The 21,589-nt window shown below is 47.0% G+C and overlaps 2 protein-coding genes and 1 pseudogene across 3 annotated transcripts in view; 2 read left to right on the top strand and 1 right to left on the bottom strand.

Moving 5' to 3' along the window:
• Positions 1–21,589, bottom strand: part of LOC308610949 (uncharacterized protein) — a gene marked incomplete at its 5' end in the record, with an annotated part of 87,128 nt that overhangs the window by 12,854 nt on the left and 52,685 nt on the right. The window lies entirely within an intron of this gene.
• LOC308610941 (protein FAM170A-like) lies at positions 586–15,068 on the top strand (the record flags this gene model as incomplete). The annotated part of the gene is made up of 3 exons (XM_081259916.1): positions 586–655; positions 3,963–4,703; positions 15,052–15,068. The coding sequence occupies 3 exons, from the start codon at positions 586–588 to the stop codon at positions 15,066–15,068; spliced, it is 828 nt and encodes a 275-aa protein (XP_081116042.1).
• LOC308610940 (protein FAM170A-like) lies at positions 14,925–20,609 on the top strand (annotated as a pseudogene). The gene is made up of 2 exons: positions 14,925–16,553; positions 20,496–20,609. The product of its transcript is annotated as a protein FAM170A-like (transcript).

The raw sequence follows: 21,589 nt of genomic DNA, 5'->3' as shown, positions 1-21,589 counted from the left end.
CTCATCTTTAAGTACAGAAATAGCTGTGACAAAATTACACGTATTGAGGGAAAATTGAAGTGCAGAGTTTAAAATGTCAATAATCCACAGGGAAACTGGAGACCACTGAAAATATTCATATTAAATCTCTCTAGAAAAGACATGAAAAGATCTCCACTCAAAATGTGAATTTTATAATAGACATGGTATGATACAATTTATAATAGATATGGTATGAACCTTTCCCTTTCACGGGAAAGGTTCAGCTGGGAAAAAGGAAATGTTCTTGAAAATGGGGCCTGTGCTATTGCAGACACTGTGCTCCACCTAGGTCCACGGAATGCTCTGATGTCATCACTGAGGTCACAGAATTCCACTGTGCGCCTGGCAACCTTGCAAACATAACAGCCCTGGTGAGCACTAGGCAGTACTGCTGGTTCACTAAGTGGTACAAGTTTTTCAGCCATTTAGGAGACTTGACTATTTTTATTTGTATTGAATCATTTCAACGGATTGCCCAAGAGCCAACAAGGGCCAACCTGTAGGGAAGAGGAGGAGTTGGACATCTCTTGAGGCATCTTCTAAGGGAGACTTCTAGTTGGTACCATGAAACGGCGACAAAAGAGGAAACATCTGGAAAATGAAGAGTCCCAGGAAACTGCCGAGAACGGAGGAGGTATGTGGGGGGCAACATGCTGGGGCACATGGGTTTCTGCCAAACTAAACCTTCTCTAGGATGGGGGGGACTGAGAACGTGTCACCTGTGAAGCAGGGAGCGAGAGACCTTGTCTCACTGACGCTGCCGTATCCATCCGGAGGGTCCCTGTGGTGTGAGACGGCACAGAACGGCCAGATGCCCCCTGGGAGATGGGAGGTCAGCTCCGCTGGTCTGAGGACTCTCCCCTGGGGCAGCCGGGCCTGGAGCTCTGTCGGACTCATAGCAGGCTGCATCCTGCTTGCACAGACCTAGAGGTGCAGCTTTTCTCAGTCCCCGATTTCTCTCTTATTCTCTTGGATCTTTCCCTGGGGTCATGAGGTGGGGGATGTGAAGGATGCAAGGATGCTGAGAGAGACCCATGAGTTGCTTGGCCTCTTTTACCAAAGTGGAAAGAGAAGCCCCATGAGTTGAAGGCCCTGTTGAAAAATATCTTGACAAGTGGAATGCACTTTGAAAGAAGATTGTTTGTCTAGGGATGGTGTCATATTGAAAGCAAGGAGGTTTTATTCCTTCAACAGGAAGAATTTCCCAAAGGAGATCAAGGGAAGGGAAGGGTTTTCCAGAGACTGAGACCGCGTGAGCAGGGGTGAGAAATGGCCTCAGGGTCCTGCGGGGAGCTCTGAGAGCCACGGGCCACGGGGTGCCTGCGTGCATTAAATGTAGGCGAGTAGCTTGCCCTGGGAGAGGGGTGGTCACCCCAGAGCTCCAGCTAGAGGCCTCTGCCCCAGATTAGAGCCCAGTAGCTCCTACCAGGCCCAGGGCCCTGGAGACTGTAGGATGGGCCCTGGGAATGGAGCTCTAGACAGCAGGCAGATTTCCAGGCAGTGGCTGGGACAGGCTGGGGAAGGCAATGACTGCCCCTGACCATTCAGAATATTTTGCTCTGTGTTCCTGTGTGTGACTCTGTGTGTGTGTGTGTGTGTGTGTGTGTGTGTGTGTGTGTGTGTGTGTGTGTGTGTGGTAGTGCAGAGAAGAGCGAGATGAATGGGGTTAGAGTGCTTACCAGATATAAAGTCTGCGTGGTAAAGTTCTTGTCACCCTGCCTGGACCTGGCTGACACTCGGTGTACGTAAGAGTGTATACAGAATTCTTGTTAGGGGTGTTTCATGAGACAGTAACTCATACACCCATGTACACTCTGATACAGCAAAAATATCACACACCCCACATATAACTTCCTTAGTAAACCACACACAGCACATGGAGGTATATACATGCATCCCTTCTGTACTACGTTCTCATACAACCCACCTGTATCACAATCGTCTCCTCTAACACCAAACGCTGGAGATGAGATATGTATATAGACACACACACTATATATATAGGACACACACACACACACACACACTATATATATATGTATCTCCTCAACTCTTGCACAAACACAGCTAACTTCAGCCATCTCTAAATACCTCTATAAGAACCAGTCACGTGTCATACACACCACACTTATAACACATTCTTGAGTAATGCCAGACCCGCTTTGTACAAACCACAGTAAACCACAGTCTCAGTAACCCAGGTCAGGATTGCCAGAGAAAATATGGGCTATCCAGTTCAATTTGAATTCCAGATAAACAACAAGTAATTTTTCAGTATCAGTATGTCCCACATATTGTATGGGCCATACTTACACTAAAACTAAGTCAGGCCAAACACTGCATGGGAATACTTACACTAAAAAATTATTCTGGGTTTATCTGAAAGTGAAATTTAACTGGGTGCCTTGTATTCTTGTTCGCTAAGTCTGGCAACCCTTATATACTTACCACCAGCTGATGTATTATATATTTATTGTAGTTTTGTTTAGTGTGTGTCTTCCCCTACTAGAATGTGCAGCGTTACCAAAGACTACAACAATGGAAGAGTGCCGGATACACAGGAGTAGCTGCTTACTGAATCTTGGTGACTGAATGAATGAACACGCACCATAAATACAAGCCACACCATGTAATGAGGAAAAGTTACATGTCCCAGAATTCCTGACTTGTGAACAGAAACCATGCACACAAAGGCCACACACACAGATAGACACATCTGCACTGTGCTCCCCATGCCAACCCCACACTTACCACAGACTTAACTGATACACATCACTCACTCTTCCCACACACTCACAGTCACCACCGAGGCCTACATTACCAACTAGTCAGTGAGAGAATAAGTATGGATTGGAATTAAATCCTGGAGTATCCACTGGGAACCACACTCTCAACTGTGTGTATTCACTGCACCTGACACGTGTCACACACTCAGTAAATATTTGTGGACAGAGGACTGATGAACCCACCCTGAGCCTTTCATTCCTCCCTCAGGAATCTCGAAGTCACAAGAGGATCCCCCTCGGCTTGGATCCACTGTGGTGGCCCAAGGCTGCAGCCCAGGGCCAGGGGAGGTCTCCTCTGCCTCTAAATACTTCTTCTGTACTTCTACTCGGCGCAAGCTCAGCTACGCTGGTAAGGGCGCGGGGCTCCTCAGGTGAGGGGGTGCTTGGCTGTGAGGCAGGAGGCACACAGATCCCAGGGAGGCTGAGAGGAAACCCAGGGTCATCAGAGGTGATGAGGGCTCTGTGGAGGAGCCTGGGCAGGATGGCTGAGCTGTTCCGAGGGCGTGGATGCCAGCTGAGTCTGGGTGTGTGTGTGTGAATACTGCTACTACCATGGTGGGGAAGTCAAGGAGCAGGGGCCGGAAAGGTCTGGGCTTGAGGTGGAGGGAAGAGGGACCAGATTAAGCATCTTCAGAGGAAAATGTAGGCTTTGTCTTTGCCTTTGCTTCCAGAGAAGGACAGAGTTCTGCATCATACACCTCCAGCCTGAGAGCAGGACCATCCAGCTCAGGTCCACACAGCTCACACATACACGCGCCCTCCAGGCACAGCCCTTCTCAGTGCACATCAACCCCAAGCACGTGCTCCACAGTACTCTCCTCCTGCACCACAGCCCCATTCCACAAGGAACGCACCACCGATATTCCCAAACTCACACTCCTCGTCGTACACGCATCCAGCCGCATCCCTCACATACCACAGCCCTCACCACCATACTCCACACCCCTGTATACAGACACCGCTCCAGTATCCCCCCCACGCACATGAAAAGCCCACAGATGACACCAGATACACCACTCCGTCCTACGGCCAACAGACACCAAGCTCACGACATAGCTATGTCGTGCCAATGTCCCTCTCTCGTCTACCACACCTGCTCCCTCAGCTTCCGGCATGGCCCATGCATGTTATTATGATTTTAATTTCCTTTTTCAGGAATCCGGAGATTTCATCGAGACACTGCCCAGCCTAGAGCACCCCTAGCCCAGGATCAGGGAGAAGGAGAGACCGCTCCCCCATCACACTGTGTCTCCTCCTCACCCTCTTCACCCTCTAAGAACTATCTGCACCCAGACAAAGAGGAAAGGGGCATGAAAATATACTACATGCAGGTACAAGTGAACAAGGGTGTCGCTGTCTCCTGGAAGACAAAGAAACCCTTGGAGTTGCCTGAAAAGCAGCTGAGGATAGAAGAAGTGACCCTTCCTGAGGATGTGTGCGCAGTAGCCACTGAGCCCTCTTCTGATGTGTCCACCGAAAGCCTCCTGTCTGACAGTGAGCCCACTGGGGAGGACAAAGAGTATGAGGAAAGGGCAGAGCCAGGCAGCCCATCAGGGCCACCTGCCGTCGAGGAGAGACCCAGCGCCAAGACAGCGGACTGGATGGTGACCATGGAGACCGGCTTCAGGTGCATGGCCTGCTGCCGGGTCTTCCCCGCCTTGGAGATCCTCCAGCAGCACGTGAAGTTCGGCATCCTGGAGGGCTTCAGCTGCCGTGTCTCTCATCTCACCATGGTCCAGCTGATGGGCAATGTGGAACCCAAGAGCACCCCTGAGGAGGAGGACGAGGAGGAGGAGGAGGAGAACGAGGAGGAGGAGGACGACGAGGAGGAGGAGGAGGAGGAGGAAGAGAAGCAAGAAGAAAAGGAGAATGAGGGAGCGCAGCCCACGGGGGAAGGCCCCAGCCCAAAGAGACCCCGCAGGCAGGGTCTTTTCTCTCCTTTGAGTTCCAAACAGCAACTGAGATTCATGGGACCGAAGATCCTGGAAGACGGTGTGGCCGTCCCTCGGAAGAGGTAAGGCTTGAGGCTGGCAGTCTTCTGAGCCTATGTCACGAGGGCCCAGAGGAGTCTAAGGGAAGGGGCCGCACACATGTGCTGGTTGACCTAATGGCTCTGCAGTTGCATCAAATGGGACACACCCAGCACTACCAAAGGCATTGAGCTCTGTTGACGTAAACAAGAAGGTGGAGCCTTTTCCTAGGAGTTTTCTCAGGGTCTGCACGACGGACCTCAACTCTTAGAGGACGTACTGCCAGCAGCGCCTTCTCGGCAGAGAGAGCCAGGAGTGGTCTCCAGAGAGGACAGGGGCCCTGGCAGGACCAGACCGTTGAGGTCTGAGAGCCTTGGGCCTGAGCCGAGATCTCACCCGGACCACTGGACCTAGCCTTCTGTGACAAAGGGGAATATGAAAGAGAGTCACGTGGAAATGAGGTCCCCCGAGATATGGAAATGTTCCAGAACCTTCGTTGCGTGGTAGTTGATCTGGAGCCAAGCTCACTGTGGTGTGTGTGGCTCTGAGCATTAAGGCAACGCTGGAGGGTAACCCTGACCAGCAGAGCTTGGAGTGCTGCTTGTCTCTTCCTGTTCTACCTCATTTGTTTTATCCCTTCCAGGGAGAAGAAAGGACCCTCGGGAGAGTAGCAGACAGAAGGCCGTGGTCTGAAGGAGGATGAAGGGACCGGCACTCAGTCTAACATCATATGACGATAGAAGCGTCCTATGCAATAAAGGGCATTTTCCAAACCTTTCCTGGAGCTTTTATTTAATTACATTTTTCTATCTATGCATCTATCTGTCATCTACATCTGTATCTTTCAAGGTTTGTGAACAAGCTTTCACATAAGCACTAGAGACGTCCACCAGCATTTTCCAGAAGAGGCCTGCAAATTGCTGGGGACTCCTCACAAATAGGGAATGGCCACAACCCCTGCCACACAGACTATGCGCGTGGCCCTCCTGACGTACTCCCACTCTCTCTCTGAATTTCCCAACGTCTGAGATGAGGGTGCTGGCTGGAGGCAATGATCACGTGCAGGCTGAATCTTCTCCAGATTCTGATTCTCTTCCTGGGCCTATCGTCCTCAAGCACAGTCTCCATGTCCCTGGCCACACTGATCTCTCTCCTTCAGTCCTTCCCTCCCTCGCTCTCCTGCCTCCCAGTGCAGAGAATACTGTTTTGCATTTGAGACGACATTTAGTTTTTGTTCACAGAATTCTCACCTGTTCTACTGTGGCCTCTGTTGTGAACATTCCAAAGCTGAGAATTTTCTTTTTTTCTCCCTCATTTCTGCTGAGTCTTTACCTTCCTAATGCAGTGAACTCAGAGTGCCTAGCTGACTGGATGGGGACAAAAATCCAGGGAGCAAAGAGAAATAATAAAAGAATATATCAGTTAATTTTTCATAGTGTTATCCAACTACATATTTTTAAAATTTTGGAATACTATTAGGAATCTTCTCTTTATAAAAAACTGAATTATTGGGCTTCCCTGGTGGAGCAGTGGTTAAGAATATGCCTGCGAATGCAGGGGACATGGGTTCGAGCCCTGGTCTGGGAAGATCCCACGTGCCACGGAGTAACTCAGCCCGCGCGCCACAACTACTGAGCCTGCGCTCTAGAGCCCGTGTGCCACATCTACCGAGCCCACGTGCCACAACTACGGAAGCCTGCGTGCCTAGAGCCCATGCTCCGCAACAAGAGAAGCCACTGCAATGAGAAGCCCGTGCACCACAGCCAAGAGTAGCCCCCGCTCACTGCAACTAGAGAACGCCCGCTAGCAGCAACAAAGACCCAATGCAGCCCAAAATAACTTAATTAATTTTAAAACATTGAATTAGTTTCAAGGGTACAATGTATAAAAGTACAATAAAAGCCCCCCTTCAGAACCCCCCAACCCCACTCTCAAGATGGAATAGATATGCTGTGATACAATTTATAGTCGTAGCACTACTACTCCTCCCACCACATCCCAAATCCTCTGAGCCAGGTGCAGCAGCGACCTTTCACAATGCTAGCACCCGCCACACGACAGATGATAATCCCTTTGGACGTTTCAAGGAGCGGCACCAAGGCAACAGTACCTGGGAAATGCCACTGACAGCTCAGAATATCCATGGCATTTCTAGAGCCTCGGCACTGCTCTCGCTCTGGGAATGAAGGTCCAAAAAGCACATCGGAGAATGTTCATAGTTGTAAACAAGCTCCACCTTTGAAACACAATCTACATAGAACCACATATACAAGCCTGCACGATGGAGGAAGCCAAGGTCTCCTCCATGATTTCCCTTCTGACCACCTTATTGTCTCCTCAACCATAAAAGGTGAACTTGAAACTCAGGACCTTGCCTTGTCACCAGAAACATCCAAGCTTGGATCAGTCTTTCTAAGACCAGATCCTTGCTCTCTGAACTATTAGAGACTTGTCACATACACAGAGGTAGAACAGGATTATTTCTATCTACCTGGGGACCTGGAGTCTTTCACATTGCTCCTGTTAAAACACTCACAACAGCAAAACTTTACCTACAAAGGGTTCAAGCTATGACACTCCCAATTTCCACAAACCTCCTCAGCTCTTGTGAGTCACATGCAGCCAATTCCAGGAATTGGAAACATGGTTGTGAGGATGAAACTGACTTTGGGGCTCCCCTTGGATATGGTCTTCCAGACTTACCAAAAGGCCATTAAGAGGAAGGTTTACCCCACCTCAGGGAAACCCGAGGCAGTACTTGCAGTCATAGGGCTGGCCATGGCTTCTGAGCTACATCCAAAAAGAATTTCATACTGTACCTGGATCTGCTGAAGCCATTTCTGACTGTCCGAGAGCCAGCATGTACCGCTTCTCAACTGCCTCCATTGTGGATCATCAGTAGGGCTGTCAGATTTAGTAAATATAAGTACAGGATACCCAGTTAAACCTGAACTTCACATGAATAATAAGTCATTATTTTTAGTATAAGTAGATCCTATGAACTCTTTGGGGCATACTAATCTTAAAAATGTACTTGTTGTTTCTCTGACATTCAGATTTAACTAAACAGCCTATATTTTATCTGTCAACCCTACCCTTCAGAAATGATGGAGGCTCATAGAGATCCAGGAGACGCCTCAGCGCCTCCTCAGCTTTTATTTCTACGTCCTGGACAGCGAGCACGAACCTTCCAGTCCCAGTCATTGGCTAGAATGGAGGATATTCTCTGTTTTAGAGCTTTTTCTACTTGTCATTGTTATTATCTTCCTTATTTTAAAGAGATGTTTATTTTTTCCCAAACTTCATAGCTCATCCAAAAGTATTTCAAAGTTCATTAGACAAGGGAAAAACAACATGGGTCTGAAAAGTGAAGGAAACCGCCTGGTGTTTAGTAAAGAAGTAGTAGGGAGACTGAAAAAGCCAAACTTAATAAGCAAATCTCTCCAAGGGTATTTTCAGAGCTTGATACCCTCCCACACCCTGAAAATATTATTACATCAAAAACGTAGAACTGCTAACCAAATGTAAGGCTCCCATATGATTCTATCAAACTGAGGATGCTTCTTTACGAAGCAGTGAGCACACTTGCTGCCCCAGGGACCTTGGCAGTTGCAACGTAGGGCTCTTCCCTCTGGGATGGAAACAGCAAGTTTTCCTGTGGTCTACACGCTGGCCCCAAAAATACTACACTCCCAATACTTGTCAACTTTAAGTATTTTTCTACATATCTCCATTTTTCTGTTACTATTTGGACTACATCCTAGACTTGACACTACATAAATTGCATTCAAGAAGCTATTTTTAAAAGTTGGTAGGAAACCTTAAATCTATAGCTTGCAGTCCCTGGCTTACTTTCATCCAGGTGCATAAGTGTTTTCAAAAGTAGTCAGGTTAGTTACCCCATATCACAGCCCCACGCTTGTGTCACAGATATAAAAATGGAACATGATATTTAAGGTTTTAGTTGCCAAATCATCAAGCCTCCCAGACAGAGGCAATAGGGCAAAATGATTACAGAGGCATGGATTTTGATTTGCTCCAGTGTCTTGGGCAAGTCACTTGGCCTCTGTATTTATTTGTACTTATCTGCACTTATCTGTCACTTGGGGGTCATAATTGTACCTGGTCCATGGGTACGTTGTACAAATGATCTGTAAAGTAGTTACAAGAAACCGACACAGAGTAAGCACTCCACAGACATTGGCTATTAGCTATTGGAAATATTTCTCCATGAAACAGATGACTTTATCAGTGGATGACTCGGTGGGAGACAGTGAATCACAGAATCACAGCATGTTGAAAGTGACCTAGTTCACACTCTTATGTGAAAAAAAGAAAAGTGTGCCTGGGTAGAAAATGTCTGAAAGCTTACCTAACAAATAGTTTATCATGTTAACTTGGAGAATTAGAATAAAACAGGAAAGCAGGAAAGAAAAACTTGAGTGTAATTCAATTTCTCTATCATTTGTGTTTCTACACTGAGACTCTGAATACACTGGAAGCGCAATGTTTTTTAATGTGGCGGGATAAAGGTTTTCACGTTTTCCTGATCCATCCGTATTATTATCTCAGAATTGCTGGCAGTTCTTGCCATCTTTGGATCTACACCCATCTGAGTCAGGGGGCCATTCTGGACGGAGGAGATAATAGAGCAGAAGTGAAGTGAGAGGAAAGGAGGGACAAGATTTTCTCTTTTCTCTTCCAAGAGGAAAGGTCTTTGGAATGGGAACAACTCACAACCAAACTTTGGGGAAAGGATGTGATGGAAAATGAGACAAACATCCTACCCCTGTGATGAGAAGGATTCCCTGGGCTGGATGGAGGGAGGTCACAGGTGGCTGGACAAGGAAACCAACTAGGGAGAAACACACACAAGTGCAGAGCAAACACCCTGAGGCCACTCAGCCTGACTCCATGCAAACATGTGTCCAGCAGCCAGCCCTTCACCTGTGGCTCCCCAGCAAGACAGGTACCTCGGGGGTGCCAACTCATTCTGAGTCCATTATGCCTGGCCATTCATAAACCGCTGTCTAACGTGTGAGGAATAAACTCTCAATGTTTATGAGGAAATTGGGGAAGGAGATTGAAAGGTTACTTAAACGGAAAAAAAAGAAGTTCAGCAAGGCAGGATGGTAGAGAGACAAGAAAAAGACCTTAAAAGATAGAAAGGATTTGCCAAAGAAGAGAAAGAAAAAGAAATGATTCCGAATGGCTTAACCTGCAGCTAGGAAGTTAAGGAAGATTATTGATGGGTGAAGACTATGGAATAAAGTGAATAAAAGTTTTCAGAAGTTGCTGAGAATATGGTAAGAAGCATGATTATCCAATTATGAATTGGCTGCAATGGCATTCTAGGGGGACACTAGGAAGGGGAAGCAAATGTTCCTGAGATGACAGTGGCAGGTGGAAAGTTGTTTCAGGGGAAGAGCAGTCTTGCAGAGGGTGTATGAGAGGAGGGCAAGTGTGAGCAAGCAAGGAAATACTAAGTGTATACGGTTCCTTCACTGAGTGCACCCAGCCCCGTGGTCAGCCTTGAGAACAAGCAGGACTTCAGGTACTGGAGCTACATTTCAGTCATCAAGACTTGAGAAGACACCCTTAACTCAGGTCTTCTCTTCAAACTCCATCTTTCCTTCTTGACCTTCATTTGGCCTCTTCCCTTACCCTCAAGCTGTGGACTGAGGCCACAGAGCAAGATGGGTCACTAGTGTCCTCCATCCCCTGGCGACTGTGGTTCACATCAGTGGAGTACCAAAGGCAATAGCCAAGTAACAGACACAAGAGTGTATGAAGAAGAAGAGATTCTGATAAGGCTTTCTGTGACAGTGTGGGCCAAGTCGGCTCTATATGGCTGGTATCACCTGAATTATGAGCAGCCTTAGGGGAGAAGTTCTCAGAAGGCAGAGCCTGGCTCTCTAGAGGCTCTGCGTGCTCACAGCCCACTCCAAGACCTCAGTTACACCTTCGGCCCCCAATATCTCTCCCTCTGCCTGCTCAGAGTTTTTGAAGGCTTCTTTCCTCCACATTTCTCTTGAGCGGTGGAGGAGGAAGATGAGCTTCAGGCCAGCTCAGACTCCCCTGGGATCCCAGCAGGATGCCTATCATTAACCTCCCACCTTCTAGGAAGCTCCTAAGATCTTCACATTTGGGGCAGTTTTCATTTCAGCTGTGCTTCAAATTGCTGGCTGGAGACGGCCTGTTGGAAGGTGGCTGAAAGCAAGTAGCAATCCTTCGGGCAGCCTGGCCCTTCTCGACTGTCAGACATCTTCAGGGATATTCTAGGAAATGTTGTTTGTTCTAGAGAAGGGAGGGAAACAATCCAATTGTCCAATAATGCTTGAATGGAAAATAAATGATGCTATATGCATGTGATGAAATAATATCAAGCAGTCAAAAATCAAAGACCTAGATCTATATGGATTCACGTGGATAAATCTTGAAAACATAATATTGATTGAAAGAAAATAAGATCAAGAATGTTAGATTGTGATAACAGGTATGTAAGTATTTAAATATTTAAATCAATTCAACATATTGCTTCTATATATATATAGATGCAAGAAAATAAACTTTATCCAAAGAACACATTATTTACATTTCCTATGCTCATTTATCTAGGAGACCCAAAAGAACCCACAGATAAACTAGCAGGAACTAATAAGACGGTTCAACAAGGCACACACATACAAGATCAATAAATTTTAAAAGTCAATCAGGCTCCTCTACACTGGCGATAACAAATTAGAAACTGTAAAAGAAAATAAGAAAAAAAGAAGATCTAAAAATTGTCACAAGAGCCATATAAATTATTTAGAGCTAAGCATACGTAGAAGGCAATATAACTAACAAACTGAGTACGAACAGTTAAACTCCACCCAACCCAAGGTTAGGAAAAGACTGTTGTTACTTTATGAGAACAGACCCTCTTCTTAAGTGGCAGATCAGTAAGTGAGAGTGAATCAAAGAAACACAGCATTTGAAAAGTCAGCTAGTCCAAGCCTCTTGATGGCACATACAGAAGCTGAAGCCCAGATAGGTTGAGTTACTTGGTAAAGGGCCCAACGTCCTGACTCAAGGACTAGCATTTTTCACTCATTCGTAAGACACAATCAAATGCAGTACCTTGGAAAGAGATGGGAAAAAAATGAAGAAATCAATTATATAGTTCCTCATCTTTAAGTACAGAAATAGCTGTGACAAAATTACACGTATTGAGGGAAAATTGAAGTGCAGAGTTTAAAATGTCAATAATCCACAGGGAAACTGGAGACCACTGAAAATATTCATATTAAATCTCTCTAGAAAAGACATGAAAAGATCTCCACTCAAAATGTGAATTTTATAATAGACATGGTATGATACAATTTATAATAGATATGGTATGAACCTTTCCCTTTCACGGGAAAGGTTCAGCTGGGAAAAAGGAAATGTTCTTGAAAATGGGGCCTGTGCTATTGCAGACACTGTGCTCCACCTAGGTCCACGGAATGCTCTGATGTCATCACTGAGGTCACAGAATTCCACTGTGCGCCTGGCAACCTTGCAAACATAACAGCCCTGGTGAGCACTAGGCAGTACTGCTGGTTCACTAAGTGGTACAAGTTTTTCAGCCATTTAGGAGACTTGACTATTTTTATTTGTATTGAATCATTTCAACGGATTGCCCAAGAGCCAACAAGGGCCAACCTGTAGGGAAGAGGAGGAGTTGGACATCTCTTGAGGCATCTTCTAAGGGAGACTTCTAGTTGGTACCATGAAACGGCGACAAAAGAGGAAACATCTGGAAAATGAAGAGTCCCAGGAAACTGCCGAGAACGGAGGAGGTATGTGGGGGGCAACATGCTGGGGCACATGGGTTTCTGCCAAACTAAACCTTCTCTAGGATGGGGGGGACTGAGAACGTGTCACCTGTGAAGCAGGGAGCGAGAGACCTTGTCTCACTGACGCTGCCGTATCCATCCGGAGGGTCCCTGTGGTGTGAGACGGCACAGAACGGCCAGATGCCCCCTGGGAGATGGGAGGTCAGCTCCGCTGGTCTGAGGACTCTCCCCTGGGGCAGCCGGGCCTGGAGCTCTGTCGGACTCATAGCAGGCTGCATCCTGCTTGCACAGACCTAGAGGTGCAGCTTTTCTCAGTCCCCGATTTCTCTCTTATTCTCTTGGATCTTTCCCTGGGGTCATGAGGTGGGGGATGTGAAGGATGCAAGGATGCTGAGAGAGACCCATGAGTTGCTTGGCCTCTTTTACCAAAGTGGAAAGAGAAGCCCCATGAGTTGAAGGCCCTGTTGAAAAATATCTTGACAAGTGGAATGCACTTTGAAAGAAGATTGTTTGTCTAGGGATGGTGTCATATTGAAAGCAAGGAGGTTTTATTCCTTCAACAGGAAGAATTTCCCAAAGGAGATCAAGGGAAGGGAAGGGTTTTCCAGAGACTGAGACCGCGTGAGCAGGGGTGAGAAATGGCCTCAGGGTCCTGCGGGGAGCTCTGAGAGCCACGGGCCACGGGGTGCCTGCGTGCATTAAATGTAGGCGAGTAGCTTGCCCTGGGAGAGGGGTGGTCACCCCAGAGCTCCAGCTAGAGGCCTCTGCCCCAGATTAGAGCCCAGTAGCTCCTACCAGGCCCAGGGCCCTGGAGACTGTAGGATGGGTCCTGGGAATGGAGCTCTAGACAGCAGGCAGATTTCCAGGCAGTGGCTGGGACAGGCTGGGGAAGGCAATGACTGCCCCTGACCATTCAGAATATTTTGCTCTGTGTTCCTGTGTGTTCGTGTGTGTGTGTGTGTGGGGGGGGGGGTAGTGCAGAGAAGAGCGAGATGAATGGGGTTAGAGTGCTTACCAGATATAAAGTCTGCGTGGTAAAGTTCTTGTCACCCTGCCTGGACCTGGCTGACACTCGGTGTACGTAAGAGTGTATACAGAATTCTTGTTAGGGGTGTTTCATGAGACAGTAACTCATACACCCATGTACACTCTGATACAGCAAAAATATCACACACCCCACATATAACTTCCTTAGTAAACCACACACAGCACATGGAGGTATATACATGCATCCCTTCTCTACTACGTTCTCATACAACCCACCTGTATCACAATCGTCTCCTCCAACACCAAACGCTGGAGATGAGATATGTATATAGACACACACACTATATATATAGGACACACACACACACACACTATATATATGTGTATCTCCTCAACTCTTGCACAAACACAGCTAACTTCAGCCATCTCTAAATACCTCTATAAGAACCAGTCACGTGTCATACACACCACACTTATAACACATTCTTGAGTAATGCCAGACCCGCTTTGTACAAACCACAGTAAACCACAGTCTCAGTAACCCAGGTCAGGATTGCCAGAGAAAATATGGGCTATCCAGTTCAATTTGAATTCCAGATAAACAACAAGTAATTTTTCAGTATCAGTATGTCCCACATATTGTATGGGCCATACTTACACTAAAACTAAGTCAGGCCAAACACTGCATGGGAATACTTACACTAAAAAAGTATTCTGGGTTTATCTGAAACTGAAATTTAACTGGGTGCCTTGTATTCTTGTTCGCTAAGTCTGGCAACCCTTATATACTTACCACCAGCTGATGTATTATATATTTATTGTAGTTTTGTTTAGTGTGTGTCTTCCCCTACTAGAATGTGCAGCGTTACCAAAGACTACAACAATGGAAGAGTGCCGGATACACAGGAGTAGCTGCTTACTGAATCTTGGTGACTGAATGAATGAACACGCACCATAAATACAAGCCACACCATGTAATGAGGAAAAGTTACATGTCCCAGAATTCCTGACTTGTGAACAGAAACCATGCACACAAAGGCCACAGACACAGATAGACACATCTGCACTGTGCTCCCCATGCCAACCCCACACTTACCACAGACTTAACTGATACACATCACTCACTCTTCCCACACACTCACAGTCACCACCGAGGCCTACATTACCAACTAGACAGTGAGAGAATAAGTATGGATTGGAATTAAATCCTGGAGTATCCACTGGGAACCACACTCTCAACTGTGTGTATTCACTGCACCTGACACGTGTCACACACTCAGTAAATATTTGTGGACAGAGGACTGATGAACCCACCCTGAGCCTTTCATTCCTCCCTCAGGAATCTCGAAGTCACAAGAGGATCCCCCTCGGCTTGGATCCACTGTGGTGGCCCAAGGCTGCAGCCCAGGGCCAGGGGAGGTCTCCTCTGCCCCTAAACACTTCTCCTGTGCTTCTTCTCCGCGCAAGCTCATGTACGCCGGTAAGGGCGCGGGGCTCCTCAGGTGAGGGGGTGCTTGGCTGTGAGGCAGGAGGCACACAGATCCCAGGGAGGCTGAGAGGAAACCCAAGGTCATCAGAGGTGATGAGGGCTCTGTGGAGGAGCCTGGGCGGGATGGCTGAGCTGTTACGAGGGCGTGTATCCCAGCTGAGTCAGGGGTGGGGGGCGGGTGTGAATCCTGGTACTACCATGGTGGGGAAGTCAAGGAGCAGTGGCCGGAAAGGTCTGGACTTGAGGTGGAGGGAAGAGGGACCAGATTAAGCATCTTCAGAGAAAAATGTAGGGTTTCTCTTTGCCTTTGCTTCCAGAGAAGGACAGAGTTCTGCATCATACACCTCCAGCCTGAGAGCAGCGCCATCCAGCTCAGGTCCACACAGCTCACACACACATGCGCCCTCCAGGCACAGCCCTTCTCCGTGCACACATGAACCCCAAGCACGTGCTCCACAGTACTCTCCTCCTGCACCACAGCCCCATTCCACAAGGAATGCACCACCGATATTCCCAAACTCACACTCCTCGTCATACACGCATCCATACGCTTCCCTCACATACCACAGTCCTCACCACTGTACTCCACACCCGTGTATACAGACACCGCTCCAGTATCCCCCAACACGCAGATGAAAAGCCCACAGATGACACCAGATACACCACTGCCTCCTACGGCCAACAGACACCAAGCTCACGACATAGCTACGTCATGCAAATGTCCCTCTCTCGTCTACCACACCTGCTCCCTCAGCTTCCGGCATGGCCCATGCATGTTATTATGTTTTAAAATTCCTTTTTCAGGAATCCGGAGATCACATCGAGACACTGCCCAGCCTACCGCACCCCTAGCCCAGGTTCAGGAAAAAGGGGAGACCGCTCCCCCATCACACTGTGTCTCCTCCTCACCCTCTTCACCCTGTAAGAACGATCTGCACCCAGACAAAGAGGAAAGGGGCATGAAAATATACTACATGCAGGTACAAGTGAACAAGGGTGTCGCTGTCTCCTGGAAGACAAAGAAACCCTTGGAGTTGCCTGAAAAGCAGCTGAGGATAGAAGAAGTGACCCTTCCTGAGGATGCGTGCACAGTAGCCACTGAGCCCTCTTCTGATGTGTCCACCGAAAACCTCCTGTCTGACAGTGAGCCCACTGGGGAGGACAAAGAGTATGAGGAAAGGGCAGCGCCAGGCAGCCCATCAGGGTCACCTGCCGTCGAGGAGAGACCCAGGGCCAAGACACCGGAGTGGATGGTGACCATGGAGACCGGCTTCAGGTGCATGGCCTGCTGCCGGGTCTTCCCCACCTTGGAGATCCTCCAGCAGCACGTGAAGTTTGGCGTCCTGGAGGGCTTCAGCTGCCGTGTCTTTCATCTCACCATGGCCCAGCTGATGGGCAATGTGGAATCCGAGATCACCCCGAGGAGGAGGACGAAGAGGACGAGGAGGACGAGGAGGACGAGGAGGACGAGGAAGAGAAGGTAGAAGGCCCCAGCCCGAAGAGACCCCGCAGGCAGACTCTTTTCTCTCTTTTGAGTTCCACACAGCAACTGAGATTCATGGGACAGAAGATCCTGGAGACGGTGTGGCCTTGGAAGAGGTAAGGCTTGAGGCTGGCAGTCTTCTGAGCCTATGTCACGAGGGCCCAGAGGAGTCCAAGGGAAGGGGCCGCACACATGTGCTGGTTGACCTAATGGCTCTGCAGTTGCATCAAATGGGACACACCCAGCACTAACAAAGGCATTGAGCTCTGTTGACGTAAACAAGAAGGTGGAGCCTTTTCCTAGGAGTTTTCTCAGGGTCTGCACGACGGACCTCAACTCTTAGAGGACGTACTGCCAGCAGCGCCTTCTCGGCAGAGAGAGCCAGGAGTGGTCTCCAGAGAGGACAGGGGCCCTGGCAGGACCAGACCTTTGAGGTCTGAGAGCCTTGGGCCTGAGCCGAGATCTCACCCGGACCACTGGACCTAGCCTTCTGTGACAAAGGGGAATATGAAAGAGAGTCACGTGGAAATGAGGTCCCCCGAGATATGGAAATGTTCCAGAACCTTCGTTGCGTGGTAGTTGATCTGGAGCCAAGCTCACTGTGGTGTGTGTGGCTCTGAGCATTAAGGCAACGCTGGAGGGTAACCCTGACCAGCAGAGCTTGGAGTGCTTCTTGTCTCTTCCTGTTCTACCTCAGTTGTTTTATCCCTTCCAGGGAGAAGAAAGCACCCTCGGGAGAGTTGGTAGTAAACCAGGGTATATCCTCCCTCAAGGGGACCCGGCCTGCCCTTCATTCAAGATGCTCTGGAAATGGGAACTGACTCATGTTATCCAATTGGCTGAGGGAGCACAACTCCCATGTTGATTCCGGTCAGACATGTTCATCAGACCTAGAGCTTTTCTCCTGATTCAAATCAAGTAGGGTATTAGTAGAGTTCCCATTTATTTCAGCCCTAGAGATAGCACATGAGCAAATAAAAAATCTTTGTGTATCAAAGCATTCTAATGAGCCCTTTCATTTTGCTGTTCATTGTGAAAAACACGCTCACTTTATCTCTGCCAATGAAGTGTTTCCACTTGACCAATGATGCCCCACGATCCCATTAGCCTCACTGAATTTAGGGAGCCCATTATGATGACATCATTTCCCTCTCATTCTTGGCCTGCAGAGAAGAGCAGCTACAGAGCATTCCAAGACTGCTAACGCTCCCCTCACCAATACGTTTCTTAAACCTCTGGCAAAGGAAGTGTCCTCTGAGCCCTCCCAGGGCACATAGGGGGTTTGGGTGAGCAGATCTTATATGATAAATCCACTCCAGTGGTCTGGCATTCCTATGCCTTTGTAAACCTTCTACAGTGGTGGTTCTCAGCTGGGGACACTTTTGGTCCCCCCTCCCAGGAAATATGTGGCAGTGTCTTGAGACTTTTATTTTATTTTTTTTTTGTGGTACGCGGGCCTCTCACTGTTGTGGCCTCTCCCGTTGTGGAGCACAAGCTCCAGACGCACAGGCTCAGTGGCCGTGGCTCACGGGCCTAGCCGCTCCACGGCATGTGGGATCTTCCCGGGCCCTGGCACGAACCCATGTCCCCTGCATCGGCAGGCGGACTCTCAACCACTGCGCCACCAGGGAAGCCCCTTGAGACTTTTTTCTTTAAGGAGCTGTGTTATGAATGAGCCCCACGTGGCTGGTGCACACGGATGTATCAAGGCACTTTTTTTTTTTTTTTTTTTTGGTACGCGGGCCTCTCACTGTTGTGGCCTCTCCCGTTGCGGAGCACAGGCTCCGGACGCGCAGGCTCAGCGGCCATGGCTCACGGGCCCAGCTGCCCCGCGGCATGTGGGGTCTTCCCGGACCGGGGCACAAACCCGTGTCCCCTGCATCGGCAGGCGGACTCTCAATCACTGCGCCACCAGGGAAGCCCTCAAGGCACTTTTTATTGTTACAACTAGGGTGGCAGGGAAGAGTATGTGCCACTGGCCCATCTTACATTGCACAGGACAGCTCCCAACAACAAAGAGCTATCCAGTTCAAAATGTCAGTCATGCCAACGTCAAGAAATTTTGCTACAACATACTTAGAAAGTCCTGGCATTTTGACTTTAGCCTACGCTAACTTTGGGTACAGGTTTCAGTCATTTGAGCAAACTGCTGAAGGCATTCCCAGGTAGCCAAGCTAACACGCTGAGTCTGGAATGGGTGTTGAATGCACTCGTATCAACAAATCCAGCCTAACCCAATATTACATTACTCCCACCTGCTTCAATACCTACAAACTCCACACACATTATTTCTCAGGTTTCTATTGATATAAGTTATAAAATTCCGTATTTTAGCAGATAGTGTCTCCTCATGGTCATCCTTTATACCCGGTGGGTACCCACCCCTTCCCTGCTCCCGTCCCCATTTCAAGGACTCTAGTCTGATTACTAGGTCTGGAAAAACGAGAGGTAGTGGAGGCAAGTCTTGAGGATCCACAGACCCCTGCAAGGAAACTACCTCAGAGTAGAGGCAGACTTCCTTCTAATAGCACAGCAGGCTCAACTAAGAGGTCACAGGTCAGAGGTCACAGGCCTCAGCTTTGTTGGAATCTGCCCATATATTTCCACCTCAAATTTCCAGGATTCTACTCCTTCCCACTGATGCCCTATGACATAAGAGAATCTACAAGGTTGTGAATCAATGTGTTGTCATTCAGCCACTGACTGAATTTGACTTTGGATCCCCTTAAAAAAATAAATAAATAAAAAGGAAGGAAAGAAAGATAGAAATGCTGATTATAACAAGTCCCCCAAAGTGTTGCTATGTAGCCAAGCTCAAAGCTAAGACAGAAAATCCCCAACGGTAAAAACAGATTTCGAGCTCAAGCTATCAACTGGGACTTGAAACTGAAGGCCCTACAAAGGCCAATGGAACTGGATACAAAGCTAAAGATTTAGCCTTTAGCATAGATGGGAGTCAAGGTTAGAGGAAGCCACGCACTGGGAGTGAGTTGTGAACTACTCAACACTAAGAATGGAAGAGCAGCTCTTTCATTGAATGTGAAGAAAGAAACAGGTAGTCCCTAGTTGCTACCACTGTCTTTGAACCAAACTAAAGAACAAGGTCAACCAGAAGGGCAGATATGAGAATCAAAAAGGAAACCTCTCTGGAATCCTCACTGAACCAAGTCTAAGTTCTGCTCTACTTGTGGTCTTTCACTTACAGAGACAAACCTTTTGGGCTTACCACAGGGATCAACAGACTTTTTCTCTGAAGGGCCAGAAAGTAAATATTTTAGGTTTTGTGGGCCATCAGTGCTCGTCACAACCACTGAACACTGTCAGCACAATGGGAAACACTCAAAGATGGTAAATAAATGGATGGGCCAATAAAGAGCTTTTAGGTTCCAATAAAGCTTTAAAGGCAACGAGCCAGGTTGGGCTCACAGGAGGTAGTTTTCCAGCCCTTGACTTAACTCACTAAACTACAAATTACCTTGAGAGTTGGTGGTTTGATATCTACCAAACCAAACCAAACAAGAAAGCCCTAGGATTTCTGACATCTAATGCAATGCAATTTGAGGTAGCATGGACTTTACATACACATGTGAAGGTGTGGTCTAGGAAACCAATCTTGGAAACCTGCCTCTCACATTAAATACATCTTTTGCTGAGTAAAGCCCTTTAACCAAGTAAGTGTTAAACATCAGTGAAATGACCAAGAAGTAGGAAATGGTATGCAAACCTCCTCCTTAACAACTTGTTCCCATCATTCTAGGTTTCTTCCCTATGCACATTTTTCCTTAGGGAATCGTTGATAAATTTTACCTCTAAAACTTACCTATTTCCACTCTCTATCTTCAGGATTTGCCCAATCACTGTTACTTTGTAAACAATTTAAAAAGTTTTTTGGGGGGTAAATTCCTCTTTTCCCACAGCTAATGGTTCTCTGTGTCATAGTGTCTGGAACGACCCAGCTACTTCTCCAGTCAGACCAAGCACTTGAAAGGACAAGCCGGTACCCCGAGCTATCCATCCATTCACCCAGTAAGGAAGCCTGATGAGGAGAACTAGGATGTGTACATTTCTACTGTTGGAATTAAAACAGAATATTCTGGGCTGCATGGATTTATCCTAAACTTCAAATGCATTAATTATAAATAGACCGTTACACTGACTAATATTCTGTCTCTTTGAATAACCATATACATTTTTTCTTTTTTATAACTGATTTCTAGAGGTCTATTCCTTAATTTTGGCCATATATATGTATACCTCATGATGATAGGATTTCTTACTGTGAGGGATTAATATGTTCTTAGTAATTTTTAATATTATATTTTACATTATTTTACTACCTATGTTACTATAAAAATAACAGTATTTTACTGGAAAATTGATGCTCAATGAAAAATTTAAAATATGGAAGTTAAATGTGGAAAAAATCCCTGAAAATCTTGCCACTGTTTACATAAGGGTGAATATCCCTTTACAGATGATAGGATGCATTAACACACACACATACATGTTTGATAAAGGTATGTGATGTACCTACCTAAAATACATTAAACTGTTACATGCTTCTGTCATTAAGTTTAAGCCATCATTTTAACAGACCTGTCATTACATAAGTATCTTAAAATATAAAGACATTCCTATTGAATATTTCACTTTTACAAAATTTAGTAACATTGACATGCTACTCACCTTTTCTACTTGAATTTCCTAATTATAAGGTCCTATTCTGTGATTTCTATATCAAAGGGACGCACGTTCTATGTTTTGATATGTACTCAGCAACTTCACTTTGAAAATCAATTTTTCAATCCACCGCTAGGAAAAAGTGTGCAAGTCAGTCATTGAATAAATATGTTTGATGAAATTACCAAATTTCAACAAATAATTTTTTTCTTTTTATCTCAGGCCAGAGAGGAGTAAGGAGATAGAGAACTTGACAAAAGTAATCTACTTCACACAGCCTCTTTTCTCTACTTAAGAAGTCCTGATGAAAGTAATGCTAAAACCCTTGGGAGACAATCACATCAAAACCTAGA

This window comes from Mesoplodon bidens (genome assembly GCF_964165515.1).
Source record: "Mesoplodon bidens genome assembly, contig: HAP1_SCAFFOLD_277, whole genome shotgun sequence".
Classification (NCBI taxonomy): Eukaryota; Metazoa; Chordata; class Mammalia; order Artiodactyla; family Ziphiidae; genus Mesoplodon; species Mesoplodon bidens.
Note: the sequence above shows the minus strand (reverse complement) of the source record. Positions and strands in the feature narration are given on the sequence as shown.